This window comes from Bison bison, unplaced genomic scaffold (assembly GCF_000754665.1).
Source record: "Bison bison bison isolate TAMUID 2011002044 unplaced genomic scaffold, Bison_UMD1.0 scf7180017864215, whole genome shotgun sequence".
Lineage (NCBI taxonomy): Eukaryota > Metazoa > Chordata > Mammalia > Artiodactyla > Bovidae > Bison > Bison bison.
The window spans coordinates 2,837,620-2,853,966 of record NW_011494787.1 but is presented as its reverse complement, the minus strand read 5'-3'; the positions used below and the strand labels follow the sequence as shown (position 1 = coordinate 2,853,966).

At 42.0% G+C, this 16,347-nt stretch overlaps 1 protein-coding gene across 1 annotated transcript; it reads right to left on the bottom strand.

Annotated features, from left to right (window-relative positions):
* Nucleotides 1-307: 307 nt before the first annotated feature.
* On the bottom strand, nucleotides 308-8,042 carry BMP10 (bone morphogenetic protein 10). Its single transcript, XM_010845318.1, has 2 exons — nucleotides 7,624-8,042; nucleotides 308-2,166 (listed from the first exon to the last, which is right to left on the bottom strand). The coding sequence occupies exons 1-2, from the start codon at nucleotides 7,955-7,957 to the stop codon at nucleotides 1,226-1,228; spliced, it is 1,275 nt and encodes a 424-aa protein (XP_010843620.1). The 5' UTR covers nucleotides 7,958-8,042; the 3' UTR covers nucleotides 308-1,225.
* Between the last annotated feature and the right edge of the window lie 8,305 nt (nucleotides 8,043-16,347).

Sequence of the window (16,347 nt, the reverse complement as noted above, 5' to 3'; positions counted from 1 at the left end):
GTGAAGAGTCCAACAAATAGATCCCTTCTGATATTTCCTTCTCTTGGTCTTTGATAATTTTATTTTGTCCAAAATATTTAACTATCCAATTAGACCTGCTTATTATTCCTGCCTGGAAAATCCCATGGACGGAGGAGCCTGGTAGACTGCAATCCTTGGGGTCACTGAGGGTCGGACACGACTGAGCGACTTCACTTTCACTTTTCACTTTCATGCATTGGAGAAGGAAATGGCAACCCACTCCGGTGTTCTTGCCTGGAGAATCCCAGGGACGGGGGAGCCTGGTGGGCTGTCGTCTTTGGGGTCGCACAGAGTCAGACACGACTGAAGTGACTTAGCAGCAGCATACTGTTACAAACAGTCCTGGGACATCTCTATTCTTTGCCCCTCCTCCCCTAGGAGTCTCTCCCACCTCCCACCCCCTCTGTAGCCATAAAGGCCAACACACAAGGCCTTGAATCTTCTATCACCTCAGGAACAGACGAAGTCCCCTGCTTTCCTTTCTTGACAAGGCACCACCTTCGAAAGCACACTAGTCTCCCATGGGCTCCTTCCTTGCTATTGTCCCTTAAGGCCACTGCCCTTTGAAGGCCTTTGGTTTCTGTATCAAACAAGCCCTCCCCTCAAATGTACAGCCTCTTTACCAGGCCTTGCTTCTCTGAGTAATGACAGAAATTCAACTCACCAAAGCTGCATCTAGAGTTCCAAGAGTACTGAAGAGATATAATAGCTCTAGGATGTTAAATTCCTGGTGCAATTTATCTTGATGTAAATCCTACTCAGAGAAGAGGTGACTGAGACCTTCCCACTGGCTTTTAAGATATACACATTTGATGGTGCGTGTGAGTAGAATCTGCTCCTATAGACCCAAAAGGGTTGATAAGCTTATCTATGTACACATATACATACACAAATATCTACCTCTCCTGACACTGTATTTCTGCTTAGCGGTGTTCCTTTTGAATTGACATAGAAGGCAAGTAGTGTGGGCTTGCCCCTTGCTGTTAGAGATGGCATTGCCAGGACATGGTAAGTCCAAAGAAAAATAGATTGGAAGGGACTCGACTGTAGAGTAAAACATGGATTTCCTACAACAAACCGACCTGTCAAATTCCCTAAGGCAGCAAGCCTCTATGATCTGTACACCCTTATTAAATAATCTCATTAAATAGGAACACAAAATATACACATTTACAGTTATTAAATAAGCCACAGGATTCCTCTCCTATCTACAGCCACATTCAGAGACAGCCATGCCCTCATATTTAAACTTGTAGGTGACGACGCCCTTATCTAAATAGAGGATGGAGATGGGCTCGAGCTTGGTGGGCACACAGCAGGCTTTGGAAGCCTTCTGGGAATTCTTGAGGTGGACCAAGGCCTGGATAATCGCATGCTTTGTGGGGGTGAGATGCTCTGCCAGGGGGTAGTTGCAAACACCACGACATTCATAGGCTTCATATCCAGGTGGAGCGATGATCCAAGAGTCCCAGCCAATCTCCTTGAAGTCGATGTAGAGCGGGGTCCTCTTGCAGTAGTTTCCTTTTGCATTCCTTCTGATGCGGGCAGTGGAGTCATAGATGATATTCGACCTCATCTGCAGCAAAGCCTCTTCCCCAGGTCCGTTGGAATAACCGTCCAAATCCAGGTTGTCCATCTCTGGGAATTGCTCGTGGGCGATCATTTCATCCAGTTCCTCTTTCCGCTCCTTCTCACTGCTTTGGTCATCAGAAAACACGACAAGCAAAGGATCGTGCTTATTCCGGGCACTAGTGTCTATTTCCAGCTGTCCCCTGCCAAGTGTGTCCTCCGTTTCGTGTTTGCTCTCAATGTGGACCTCCAGCTGGTGGGTGGATGAGCCTGACTTTTGCCAATGCCTGATGGCATCAGTGACATCAAAAGTCTCCCACTCACTGTTGGTTCCATAGATCTCCCCTGACTCTGTGACCAGCATGTTTCTTTCCCCTTCATGGTCCTCTTTGCTCTCAAGTACTTCAAAAATGGTGATTTTTCGGTCCACTCCTTCATATATAAGGCGGTCTCTTTGCACCAGGGTGTACAACCTGAGCTCAGCCATGATGATGTCTTCATGGTGAGGGATGGATACGTTGAAGAGGAGAGGGTATTTTCGGAGTCCATTAAAACTGGCTGGTTGGGAAAACAGATCTGGAAAAAACAAAAAAGAAATCAGATTTGCAGCATGTAGCAGAGGAAAACAGATGCTTATTTATGCAATAAGAGTGCCTGTCCATTTTCTCCACACAGAGAGAATGAAGGAAATCAGTGAAAACAAACACAGTGTTGGCATTCTCTAAGAGGAAGTACCGAAGGTCAAGCATTGACTGCTAGACCACCTTAAGCTGCCAAGACTAAAATGGAAACTGGCCCCCTAATGAATGAAAGAAGATACACCCAGCCTGGTTCCCATAGCTTATGAGTCACAGAATTACACAACTGGGAGGGCCCCCCTAGCTTATCAGTCACAGAATTAAAAAACTGGGAGGGTCCTTGGAGATTGTGCAGGCAAAACTTTTCTAACCAGTGAGGAGTTATCAAATGAGCTGTGTGTGGTTGTTCTTTGCTTGAAACTTGTCAGAGATGAGGTTGTCATGGCTTTTCATATTTGTACTTATGGATGGAGTCCTTCACATAGTCAGGGCCTTCCAGAAAAACATCCATTTAACCAGGGGTTTGTAAACCTAGCTCATGGACCAAATTGGCCCTGTCATCTGTTTTTTAAACTTGGCTTAGGCATATGGGATCTTAGTTCCCTGACCAGGGACTGAACCCCTACCTCCTGCATTGGAGGGTGGATTCTTAACCACTGGACCACAAGGGGAGTCCTGGCCCACCTGTTTTTGGAAATAAAGTTCACCCTGATAGATAGTTGATAAAGAATCCACCTGCAATGCAGGAGACCTGAGTTCGATCCCTGGATTGGGAAGATTCCAGATTCCCTGGAGAAGGAAAAGGCTACCCACTCTAGTAGTCTGGCCTGGAGAATTCCATGGACTATATAGTCCATGGGGTTGCAAAGAGTCGGACACAACTGAGCGACTTTCACTACACTATACTATTCATTTCTGCATTATGTTTGTGGCTACTGTTGCACTACAATGGCAGAGTTAAATAGTCTCAACAGAGATCATATGGCCCACAAAACTTAAAATATTTACTTATCTGGCCCTTTACAGGAAAAAAAAATTGCTGACCCCTGCTCTAGACACCAAAGCCTAACAAGTTCAACAAGATAGCCATAACACTAAGGGAGTCACTGCAGTTGAATCTGGAGTGTGTGGTCCTTTGTAAGGAAGGATGGGGGAAAATGAACCTTGAGGGTGAATTGGTTGCCTTAATTTTGCCCTTGATTTTGTGAACATAGGAAACATTCAGAATGGTCATGAAATAAAACTTTAAAGGTCCCTTAGTCTTAGAAGCACACCTCCAGATACTATCATGTTGACTCCCTATATGTGAATTTTATAGGTGTCCAAATCTTGTACACTTGTGTGTTAGTTGCTCAATCATGTCCAACTCTTTGCGACCCCATGGACTATAGCCCACCAAGCTCCTCTGTCCATGGGATTTTCCAGGCAAGAATACTGGAGTGGGTTACCATTTCCTTCTCCAGGGGATCTTCCCAATTCAGGAATCGAACCCCAGTCTCCCACATTGCAGGCAGACTCTTTACCATCTGAGCCACCAGGGAAGTAGTTTGCCCCAGCTAGCACCTGTCTATGATGAATCCCTAAAGGCATCTGTCTGCAATCAAAGTGTTCCATGATGCCAAAAATGTTCAGAATCACCATCTGAAGGGATCTCCATCATCTTTGGCAACCTTTTCCCATTTGTATATCCAGTTCATGATTTCTGTTAGGTCCCTATGCCAGATTGTATTTTTTAATATTTAATTTGATTTTATTGTTTTCCTACTAACTTTTAGACTTGTCCCAAGCAGCTCTATTCTTGAAATGAGAGGTTTGAGATGATAGTTGCGTGGATTTTTTTTTCAATCCACATTAACAAAAATAAATAATCATTTTGCATGATTTACAGCTTCCTCTGGGCACCACCCCAAATCTTCTCATACACCACCAGTGAGAACTACAGGTGAATGGAATGAATTTAGACTTTCTAGCATGGCTGTCAAAACTGGACTGTAATCAGGTCTTAATCTGTTGACCCAGTCATAGCCCCCATTCTTCGCCAGCAGCATGGAATATTGCAATTTATCAATTAATATTCATTGAAAGATTAAACAAATCTTTTAAACAAAGTCTCTTATTTAAAGTAGACTGATATCTTCACTACTTGCCCAAACATTTCTTTGCTTTACTGTCTATTGCACCTTCAGATATGTTCTTCTGACCCTTGAAAAGGTCTACTCCCTCTTCTCCACCTATCTAGCTGTGACCCTCCCTATAAGACCCTCCTCTCCTCACCTCCCTATCTGGAAGTCCACTCCCTTGGGTAACTTGAGTGCTTACTCTGTCTATCTCTCCTTTGACCTTGCCATTCACGTCCTTGTTTCTCAGTTGTCTTTATAAGTGGATCCTCCTGACTATTAACAGATTGACATCCTACTCAGATACCACAATTTAAATTCCCTTCTATGCCCCTAATCTACTGTGATGGAGATAGCACTTTAAAAAATATTGATGAGTTGATGATTCTGGGCATCAAACCAAACTGATTATGGGCACGATATGTGTCCTTAATATATCGAGCAATTTGGTAGTTGGACGCCTCCCCCCACCCTACCATAGGAATGGAGGAAGCTTCACTCCCCTTGGACAGGAAACATGAGAAAACTCAAAATAAGGAAATAGACTAGTGTTCCATCCATTTAAAAAATGCACACAATAAAAGCTCACTGTTGTGGGAGGAAGTGTTTACAGAGAAGCACAAAGGAACTTTCACTGATGATGCGTATGGTCACACTATCTGGATGGTGGTGATGGTCCTGATGGATGTTTACATAAGTCAAAACCTGTTAAATTATACACTTTAAATATATGAAGTTTATTGTATGTCAATTATGCTTCAATAGAGCTGGTATAAAAAAATACATTCACTGTGCTTGTGCAAATACAGTGATAATAATGGTGTTATATTTCAGGCAAGGGAACTAGGGTTTGTTGAGCAAATTTCCTGTGCCAGGTGTTTTGCAAACTGTTTTATCTAGCTCTTGCAATGATTCTATAATGCTTGTATTTCTCTTCTGTTCATCTGATTCTGGAAGAAATCAAGCCTCAATGCAGAGAACTGACTTCTCCAAGATGAGGTCAAAGCAGTGGTAGGAAATAAAGTCGTGTTTTTCCACCTTGGAAGGAGCTCTTGTTTTTCCCTGATTGGTTAGATGTAGAGGAAATTTTATTTTGTTCTGTTGGTCTTTGCCTCTTAGGGAGTTGCACTGAGCAAACGCAGAAAATCAAAGAAAGATAATAACGCCAACAGGGTGAGCGCAGTGCGGGGTTCATGACCTCGGGCTGTGCATTTTCACCCGAGGACTGACAGAAGTGCGGGCAGCAGGGGCGTTCATGGAGAGGTTTGTTCCCACCCTCGCTGATCTTCAGTAATAAGAAGCTCTGAAAACTTCACTTCCTGACCTAGATCATCCAAATCCTCCACAGAAGTGAGAACTGAAAAAACTTTTTTCCCCAGGGATGCAAACACTTTCCCACCCACATTCTGAGCCAGCTGCCCAGGGATTAGTAATCAGAAACATTAGGAAGTCTTCATAGCGAAGGAGGTTGTTTATTTTCAATCCAGACTGACCCAAAATGAATCTGTAGTGTCAACTTGTCATTGTCATTATGTTACTAAATGTTATGAAGTCTCATTTCCAATGTTACTAAATATTTGAAACTGGCAGTCACCTACATTTTAAACCAAATAGTTTCTCTAGGACTGAGCAATACCTATTCAATACTTCCTCCAATGCCTAGAATTTGAGGAATTCATTAGCAATAACTGACATTCAGAACTTCATAGCAGTTGTGTACTTTCTTACTCATGACCTCTTTGTGAAATTGCTCAATGTGTTATATGTATGTATGCGTGTCTGCTAAGTCACTTCAGTTGTGTCGGACTCTTTGCAACCCTGTGGATTGTAGCTCACCAGCTCCTCTGTCCATGGGGTTCTCCAGGCAAGAATACTGGAGTGGATTGCCATGCCCTCCTCTAGGAGATCTTCCTGACACAGGGATTGAGCCCATGTCTCTTAAGTCTCCTGCATTGGCAGGTGGGTTCTTTACTACTAGTGCCTGGTGACTGCCATCTATGGGGTCGCACAGAGTCGGACACGACTGAAGTGACTTAGCAGCAGCAGCAGCAGCAGCCCCATTTGGGAAGCCCGCTATGTAGGTATATTATTCTCAATTTACAGATGAGGAAAAATTGGGATTCAGAGAAATTAAACTAAATATCCACATCTCTTAAGTCAACTCTGTCTCAAAAATCCAAATTCTGAGCTACTACCTGTTTTACTACTACCTGTTCGCTTTCAAGAACATTTGGCCAACATCTACCTAAACCGTCTTTTGTACCTGGTTAATGACTATAAAAGAATAATTGGTAAATATGAGAGAATTAGGTTTTTTGGACCCACAGCTTTTAGCATAGATTCTAGAAAAAAAAATTTTTTTTTGATTACTTGCACCATATTAAACAAAGGATTAACTTTCTGGGTCATTAGATTTAGTACTGAATAAAGATCTAGAGGGAGAAAACACACTTTTCCCATGAAATTTAAAGTTTGTGCATTGTTCTTCATAAAGACATAGAATAAGCTGAATCATTAATTGGACATGCACACTTCCTGGAAACTATAACCAGTGCCTCGAGGATATACACGCATGCATGCTCAGTTGCTTCAGTCGTGTCAGACTCTTTGCAACACTAGGGACTGCAGCCCGCCAGGCTCCTCTGTCCATGAGATTCTCCAGATAAGAATACTGGAGTGGGTTCCTGTGCCCTCCTCCAGGGCATCTTTCCCACCCAGGGACTGAACCCACATCGCCTACATTACAGGCAGATTCTTTACCACTGAGCCTTCAAGGATCTACATGTCACATCAAACAAAACAAAAATTTAGGAAGAATCTCTAAAATGTAAGTTTCCATCCTGTTTGAATATTTTTTACATCAAGTCACAAAATGAAAACTCAAAGTTTGAGTGAAACACAAATCACAACTCTGTATTTTGTCTTTTCTTCAACCTTTTCATTTGAAGTAGAAGTTCACAAACCTGGAGTCAATTAAAAGCCAAATGGGACTGAGGCCTATCTGGAAAATGACAAAGGTGTAGTGGTAGACCAACATTAATATTTTTTTTAACCTGCTGTCAAAATTGAAATTTTTCAAAGAGCCAATTATGATAGTGAAATGGTAGACACTTTATGGCACTGGATTAAAAAGCTATTCTTTAATACCTTTTAGTACTATCTGGAAAATGACCATAAAAATAGTATAGACCAAAATGTGCATTGCTTTGGAATATCTATGTACACATACCCCTATATAGATGTCTTCACTCTTAGCTGTATTATTTCCACTCATTGTAAATTTACCCACCACTTCTGAAGACTCGAAGCCAAATTTAATCAGTAAAATCTCCACTTACCTTCATTCTTGAAACTCCTGATGATGTTGGCCGATGGCATGGAGGTGCGATCCGTCGCGAATTTATTGTAGAGCTCCAGCATGTACTCTGGTGGGTCAACCTTGGCTGAGTCCTGCATGGGGATGTCAGACAGGTTCAATGTCTTGAGAAACTCATTCTTCATGCTCTGTAGCAGTGTGTTGAAGTCTACACCATCTTGCTCTGAGAAGACATCATCGAAGAGGGGCATGTCTTCTTCCAGGGGCGACTGCTCCAGACTCATGATAGGGTTGCCAGAAACCGAGTGAACCAGCAGGCAGGAGAGAGTGCACAGCTGCAGGACCACGGAACCCATGACTCTGCTCCAGCCCCCAGGCCAACCCAGGAAGGTTTAGCGCTCCTGGGGCTCTAAGTGGCAGTTTTATCTCGCGGAGCATAAATGTCTCGTGTCACTGGAGACAAGTTTGGAAACTTCCCCTCTCTCCCCCTCCCCCTTACCACTCTTCCTCTCCCCCCCAACCAAAAAATCAGGTTGCAGTAATTGGATAACAAATCCCCCATAGGGGCCTAGCCTTTCTTATCTCCCTAGTGTAAACTACGCACCAGATTTTGTTTCTATCTTGCAATCCTTTTTTCTTTTAATGAGCATTTTGTAAACATTTCCACATTCTGACACTGGCTGAGAGATAGGACAATTTTCTCCTCGCAAAGGCTCTGTTTCTCCTTTTAATTCACTTCCTTTTGGCAGGAACGCCTAAATTCTGCTTTTACATGGTTTGGTTTCACACATGCATAAAATAGACATTAGAAATCTACAGGATACACATCAATGGTGATACGTATTAATGCAAGTGATGGGGTTTCATCCTCACATAAGCTTTTCTGAAGAAAGACAAAATAGCCAACATTTCCAAGTTGAGTTAATACATATGAATGATCTTACATAAATCGTTGGAAGCTGACATTATTAGAAACGGGAAAGTATAAACTTCACGGGCAATAGCCTTTTTCGTACAGATTTGATCTGGCTAACATGGCTTTGGGAAAATAGGGCAAGTGCTTCATTATGACAGCAACTAAAATTTATTAGGTGCTTTCCTACGAAGAGGCATTGTACTAAGTGCTTTGCATGTATCACCGAATGTGCTTCCTATAATAACCCTACTATTATCCCCGTGGCCTATATGGGTCACTAAGGTTCCATAAGTTGCCAGAACTCACAGAGCTACAAAGTGATAGAGCCAGGATTTGAATCCAGGCAGTCTGACTCTTATGAAGCAAGAAAATAATCAGACCATTTAACCAGGTTTCCCCTAGTCTGGGCAGAGGCAGTTTAGCCAGGCCAGGCCAGCCTGTCCCCAGGGAGTCCACAGTCAGGAGAAGGCAGGTGACAGTTTGCAGCTGGGTGTGGTGCTCAGGTCCTTCACCTGTGTGATGAGTTACTAAGAAGACCACAGTCTCTGCCTTTATGGTTAAATCAAAGGACCATCAAATGGTTCAAGTAAAAGCTTGCAAACAGGTGAAAAGTGCCAAATGCCTTGGTCTGGAAAACAATGGTGGAATTGACTGTGTGTCTGCTGTAGGGAAAGACAAGTCAAAGTCATCCCAGTTTTCAGCCCTAATTAGTGGCGGGAGCAGCATGCAGCCATCAGGGTATTTCTGCAGACAACACGCCAGGGTTGCTTTTTCTGCTGAAGTATTGGGGTTGATGTCTCTCTGACCTGCTCAGGGCACGCCTTGGTTCAGGGGTCTGCATCTATGTATTTGATGCCCTCAAATAGTTTCTGAGTTACATTTTCCTACATTTCCCCCAATAAGATAAGTACAGCATCTCTCCTTTTTTCCTCTAGGTTCGCTATGGTTTATTGTCATCTTCTAATTCTTCCCCCTCTTAAAAATGCAAATTTTTATAACAATTTTTTTATTGTTTATAACAAAATTTTATTATTTATAACAAAATTTTTATAACAATCAGAGAAAAGATTTGTATTTTGAAGGAATAAAAAAATCCCTCCACAAAATTGGTCATCTCTTTAATAGTCGGAGAAGGCAATGGCACCCCACTCCAGTGCTCTTGCCTGGAGAATCCCATGGACGGAGGAGCCTGGTGGGCTGCAGTCCATGGGGTCGCAAAGAGTCGGACACGACTGAAGTGACTTAGCAGTAGCAGTAGCAGTTAATAGTTGTGGATTTGATTCAATGCTCTATGTCAATAAAAGATTCTGCCCCTCCATTAAAAAGACAATCGTAGACTGAAAATAGATTGCAACCTGAACAGGTCCACAAGTGAGTGAGTCCAAGGGCCGTACTCCATCCCTTGGGCTTTACTGTCAGGCTCCTGACAGCATACCAGCAGGGCCCCTATATGACACTTTGCATTGAAACCAGCGCCCGTTTATCTTCACACACACACACAAATGTCAGCGCACACTCCAAAACTCTGAATGGCAGGCATGTGCGTCTAACTGCCACAGGACAGCCGAGTAAGTGGTGGTACTTATAACCCGGGTGCGCTGGTTTCAGATGTCAGGAGGAGAGAGAGGCATCCTGTCTTGCAGAATTCTGGTTCTGAACATTCTCAGGGCTAAGGTGTGCAGCTGAGATTTCACTGGCTTCCCTGTACTCTGTGCTAGAGTATCAGTGGGGTTAAATATTTGGACCCATTTCCCCATCACAAATGTCTAACTTTTGGGTTGATTTAAAGATAGAAGTGAGCCTTTGCCTGGTGGCTCAGATGGTAAAGAATCTGCTTGCGATGCAGGAGACATGGATTTGATCCCTGGGTCGCGAAGATCCCCTAGAGAAGGGAATGGCTCCAGTATTCTTGCTTGGAGAATCCCCGTGGACAGAGGAGCCTGATGGGCTACAGTCTGTGGGATCGCAAAAGAGTCAGACATTACTGAGAAACTAACGCACACAAAGATAGAATAGGAAAGTGTCTACAACCACGTCTCAATGCCTATGACTTCTTGGAATGCATGGTCCTTAGGCTTCTCACCTGTGCTGGGTAAATAAGGCAGAAGATCGGACTTCAGGCATAAAAGAAGCATACACAACTTCCTCCCTCTTCTAGGCATCTTACATTTTAGCTACAGCGTCTCTTTATTACCACAGTTTTCTCGGGCTTTTCCTGGTGACTCTCTAATGACTCTGAAAAGTCCAAATATCTCCACATTCCTTTTTTTTTTTTTTTATTGCAGTGTGGTTGCTTTACAATTCTGTGTTACTTTTTGCTGCACAGCAAACTGATTCAGCCATACATATACACATATCCCCTCTTTTTTGGATTTCCTTCCCTTCTCCGGTCACCATAGAGAACTCAGTAGAGCTCGCCGTGCCATGCAGTAGGTTCTCATCAGGTAGCTATTTTAAGCATAATAGTGTATATGTGTTAGCCCCAATACCCCAATTCATCCCACCCCACCTCTTTCCCCACTTAGTGTCCATATATTTGTTCCCTATGTCTGTGTCTCTATTTCTGCTTTGCAAATAGGTCTATCTGTACCATTTTTCTAGATTCCTTGTATGTGTTAATATATAATATTTGTTTTTTTCTTTCTGACTTATTTCACATTTGTGGACATGGTCTCTTCCGTTACTTTGAAGGTATATAATAAAATTGCTTAGAAAGATACATATATAACAGGTCCCAGCCAATTAAAAGAGATACTAGCAGGATCCCAGGGGCCCAAGCTTCACCTCTTAAGCTCTGGGGAACTTAATCCTGGGGAGATTGGGGTGTAATGCTGAGGAAGGAACTTGGGCAGCAGCTACCTACCAAGCGGTATGGGAACATGATGATAAATTTTAGCACGACATAGTACTGCTATACCATGTATAACAGGTAAATCTAAGTTCTGCTGGAAATTCCTCAGCCAGAGCTCTGAAAATTTCATGCTGTTAAAACTTGGAAGGTCAACATAAGGATGACAGCTTGCTCTGTTCACTTCCAAGCTACTACTAAATCTGCTCTCCGGCTGCCTTTTTTTCTCCCTCCCAGATGGTGCCTACTGTACCAGATGTAGGAATCCACTGAGGGGGGATTGGGTGCCGCTGTTCCCAGGGTGGGTTTTTTTCTTTTGATATGGTCTGCCCAGGACTTCCTTCTAGGATTAGAAGTTGCCTTGGCAGTGGTATTTCTCATTAACTCCACAGGCCACAGTCCACCTTCTCAGTAGGAAATGTTTACCCTTGCCTCTACTGACCCCTCAACATTTAGGTGGCTGCTGACCCAAGGTTAGCAGTGTGCCAAGTGCTTCTCATGCCCTAACACACAGGAGCCAGTGCCTCAACACAACTTTTCGATGTAGGGTATTTCCGATGTAGGGTCTTAGGTCCGTCCTTCAATAAACTTCCACCTGATCCCTTCACTCTCCAATGAGGCCTAGAATGTGAATCATCGTCAATAATTGTTAGCAATTAAAAAAAATTCAAGGCTTTGTAATAGTCTTCCATTCAACAATTTCTTGCATGTACCTACTATGTGCCAGGTATGGTTCAAAAACAAAACCTGAAGGAAACATGCCAAACCCCTGACCTTGTGGAGCTTACTTTTCAGTTGGAGGGAGAGAGACAAATACACAAATCAAGCAAAGTACCTGTTGGGTGGTGATAAGTACAATGGCAAAACCAAACGGAAGCAAAATGATATGAAGAAGAGCCAAGGGGGAAGGGGACTGCTGTTTCACTGTTAAGGCCTTACTGGTGGAGGTGAGGGAGTCAGTCGGATGGGTCCAGGGAGCCCATGGAGCACACACAAGGGGACTGCATGCAGAGGGAACAGCTCATGCAAAGGCTCTGAAGAAACAGGATGCTTGGGAGGCTTAAGCATCGATGAGAAGGTCAAGATGGCTATAGGAACCCAAGCAAGGGGGAGCTGTATGATAAACCCAAAAGGAAATGGGCTGGACCAATTAGAAAGTCATAGATTTTTTTTAATAGTCACACTGTGCAAATACACAACTTTCCTCTTGTTTTTATTTTTCACTGACTGCTTCATCTTAAGTGTTTTTCACGTTGGCATATAGTGTTTATAACCATTCATTATAATAATTGCATAATTCCGTTGGGTAGAATTTCCATAACCTTGCAAGAGGATTTTTAAAGTAGCAAAGGAAAACTTACAATTTTATTAAAGTGTAAAGACATTGGATATTTAGATTTCAAATACAACTGCCAACATATTCCAAGACTGAGAGCAGTTGTTCATATATTCACTTACCTGGAATGTAGGTCCAAGAAAAATGCAGAGTACTTAAATCACATTTTTTTCTTCATAGAAGACCACCAGTCTCAGGAATACTTGAAGACCGTCTATGCCACACTGCCTCTTGTCTGGATTATGGTAGCAGGCTACCAGCTGCTTCTGCCCTCAACTCCTAACCATATGTTCTCACCAGGATAACCAGATCCTGATATGATATTGTACCATCACTCCTTTCCTCACTCAGACAAAAAGACAAAGTCTTACAAAAGTCCTCATGACCCTCCACTGCTGCTCTGACATCACTGTTACTTGCTAACCCCACTCTAGGGCCAGTGGTTATTCCTAAACACCCCATGCCTGTTCCCATTTTAGGGCCTTTGTTCCCTCCACCTGAAACAAGCTTTCCGCAGTAATCCACATGGTCCTTCTCTCACCCCATTCAAGTCTCTGCTAAGAAGCAACCTCCTCCATGAAGCCTACCCTGACCACTATTCAAAATGGCAGCTCATTCAGCAATCCAGAACTTACCAACCCTTCTCCAGTGGTCACTTATCACCTCTCAACATAAGATATAACACGATTTTCTTATATAGTATACTCATTGTTTTCAGTCTGTCAGTCTGTCTCTCTTTGCCATCTGCTCCTCACCCCCTAGCTAGAATATGTGTTCCAGGAATGGCAGGAATCCTAGTTATGTTCCATGCTATATCACAAGTGCCTAGAGCTTTACTTTCCCCACAGTGGCTAATAAATAGTCACAGTCACTCAAGGAAAAATGATATCAAACACTCAAATATCTTCTTCCTGAGACTACTTACAGTACTTTCATAAAAACATAAATGCCATTAAAAATAAATAACAATTAGTAAAATTATTATAAGTAATATAATATGTAATAATTTTAATACTATTTAAACCATTATTAAAATGTGCATGTGTTTTCTTGAGACACAGTATATATATCCAGGTTGGCTTATGTTCTAGAATGGTATATAATGGTATTACATACCATTCAACTAAAACTTTGCAAAGAATTGGTTTATCATTCTAAAATTTTATTATGCATTGTACTATATATACAAAGTGTTTATATGAAATATATCAAAAGTTTGAAGACAATAATAGAACAGACACACTCACACACTTACCACTTGAAAATTAAAAAGTGAAAAAGGCCAGTACCTTTAAAATCTCCAGTGTAACCCTTTCCAATTCATCTCCTCTCCAACAGAGAGATTCCAATAGTCTATCAGACTAAAAATTTTAATTAATTAATCTGTTACACTTTTGTGATTTTACTACAAATGAACCAATTCCAAAAAACATATAGCTTAGCTTTACATGTTTTAACTTATATACAAATTGAATCATGCTGTATGTCTTTTGTATGGCCTACTTTTTTTTGCACTTTTTAACCTGTAATCCATTGATTTTCATAACTACATAGTTACCAGCTTTACAAATACATAAAGATGTGCTTTTTGATTATGCTGTTGATTGACACTTGGGTTATTCCTTTTTTCCTCATTATTTATAGTGTATTATGAGTAATCTTATTGCCAAATTGAAATTGTTTTTCCCAATTCTGTTCATCCCAGCAGGAGTACCTGTTATTCCACATCCTTGCCAACACTTGTTCTGGGGGCTGAATGAGGCTGTCTCATCTGTTGCTGGCCCCGTTTATTCCCAGGATCCACGACAGAGCAGGAGATAGTCTCTTGGACAAAAGGCATAGATTATGTGGGAAAGCAAGCACTGTTTTAAGGTATTGTGTCGGTTCCCAAAACTCTATAATAAATGATTCAAACCATATAAAGCATGGTTCCCCAGAGCAAAAAAAAAAAAAAGACAAAACTTATTGAAGGGCAGGAAAGGAGACTGATATAAATACAGCACCATTATTTTTTATTATTGCCATGCTGTGTGACATGTGGGATCTTTGTTTCCCAACCAGTGATCAAACCCATTCCCCCTGCATTGGGAGTGGAGAGTCTTAACCAGTGGACCACCAAGGAAGTCCTGGCAACACCATTCTAAGTCCATGAATAGGAAGAGAATATAACAAGGCTGTCAATAATTCCCAGTTAGTATATAGATTCAATAAGATCCCACTCACAATCCTAACAAGACTTTTAATTGAACTTGAAAAGATGATCCTAAAACTTGAATGCAGGAGCAAAGAGTTAAGAATAGCTTAGATACCCTTGGAGAATACTATCTACTTCACTTTTTCTGCAAAAATCAAATTGAGATAGAGTAAGAGCTTAATGTGAAAGAGTAATTTTGAACCTTTGCCTTGGTGACATAGAGACTCCTGGGAGAAAAAAAAAAATCCTGGGAGAAAAGCTCCTTTCACCCCAAGAGCTAGTGTTTCATATGCTATCTCCAACGGCAGAAGATAAAAAGGAGATAAATCATTGTCCTATCGCCTTTTGCTTTTTTAAAAAAAACATATAAATTTATTCTATCTATCAAATTCCAAAGTAGCAAAATAGTATTATCATTATTAGCTTTAGAAAAAATGTCACCAAGAGTTCCTTGGAACAGAGTTCCCCAATTACACGGTAAATTGATTTTGTTACACTGCTTTCAGGAACACAGTTATTCATGGAATGAGGCAAGCTTTCCTTGTCACAGAAGATTACATTATTTGCATCTTAGTTCACGTTTTCGTAGTTCTTTAAAGCTAACAAAATATTTTTTGGCATGTGCATCTTAAGGAGTCAGTGCTAAAAAGGAAAATGCCCACTGACCTAGGATATCCTGGGAGTGGCATAGACTGTCCGTCAACGTGCTCTTAGGATCACTAGAGGTGTTTGACAGCTGCGCTAAGCAACCATCCAGAGTGCGAAGACAAAGCAGCAAAGCCAGCCAGGGCGCTCTGCCACCACCCTGAGATAAGTCAAGCCCTTTAACACCAGAAGCTGCTAAGGTTTTATTCCACACTCTCAGCAAGATAAGCTGCCTTTCACGCCTCACAAGACACTCAGATCTGGAAAGCAGCTCAGAAGAAAAAAAAAAAAAGCTATTCAAATAAGTGTAATTATTTATTTCAGTGAAGAAAATTAGTAGGTTTCAAGTTATTTGAATTCCAGCTTCATGAGGAGCCAAGACGTGTGTGTCTTCTAGGCTCTGCAAACATGTGGATAGAGGAGACGAATAACCCCAGGGCCCTGAGTCTCTCTCGCTATCAGCCATTTTGCACTTACATCTGAGCCCCTCTCTGAAAGATGTCATTTGTCTCCCCATTTTAGAGATGAAACTGACATTTGAAAGGTCGAAACAACTTGCGCCAATTTCGTACATTGGGGAAATTTGTATTCAACCTCACCCTCTTGGTATTGCTCCCTCTGAATTGTCTGAACAGCTGGTAGTCCACATAGTTAGACTCTGCGAAGGTAAATAGGGCATACCTCTATTTACTATGTTTTTCTTTATTCAGGACTTCCCTAGTGGCTCAGCTGGTAAAGAATCTGCCTGCAATGTGGGAGACCTGGGTTCGATCCCTGGATTGGGAAGATCCCCTGGAGAAGGGAACG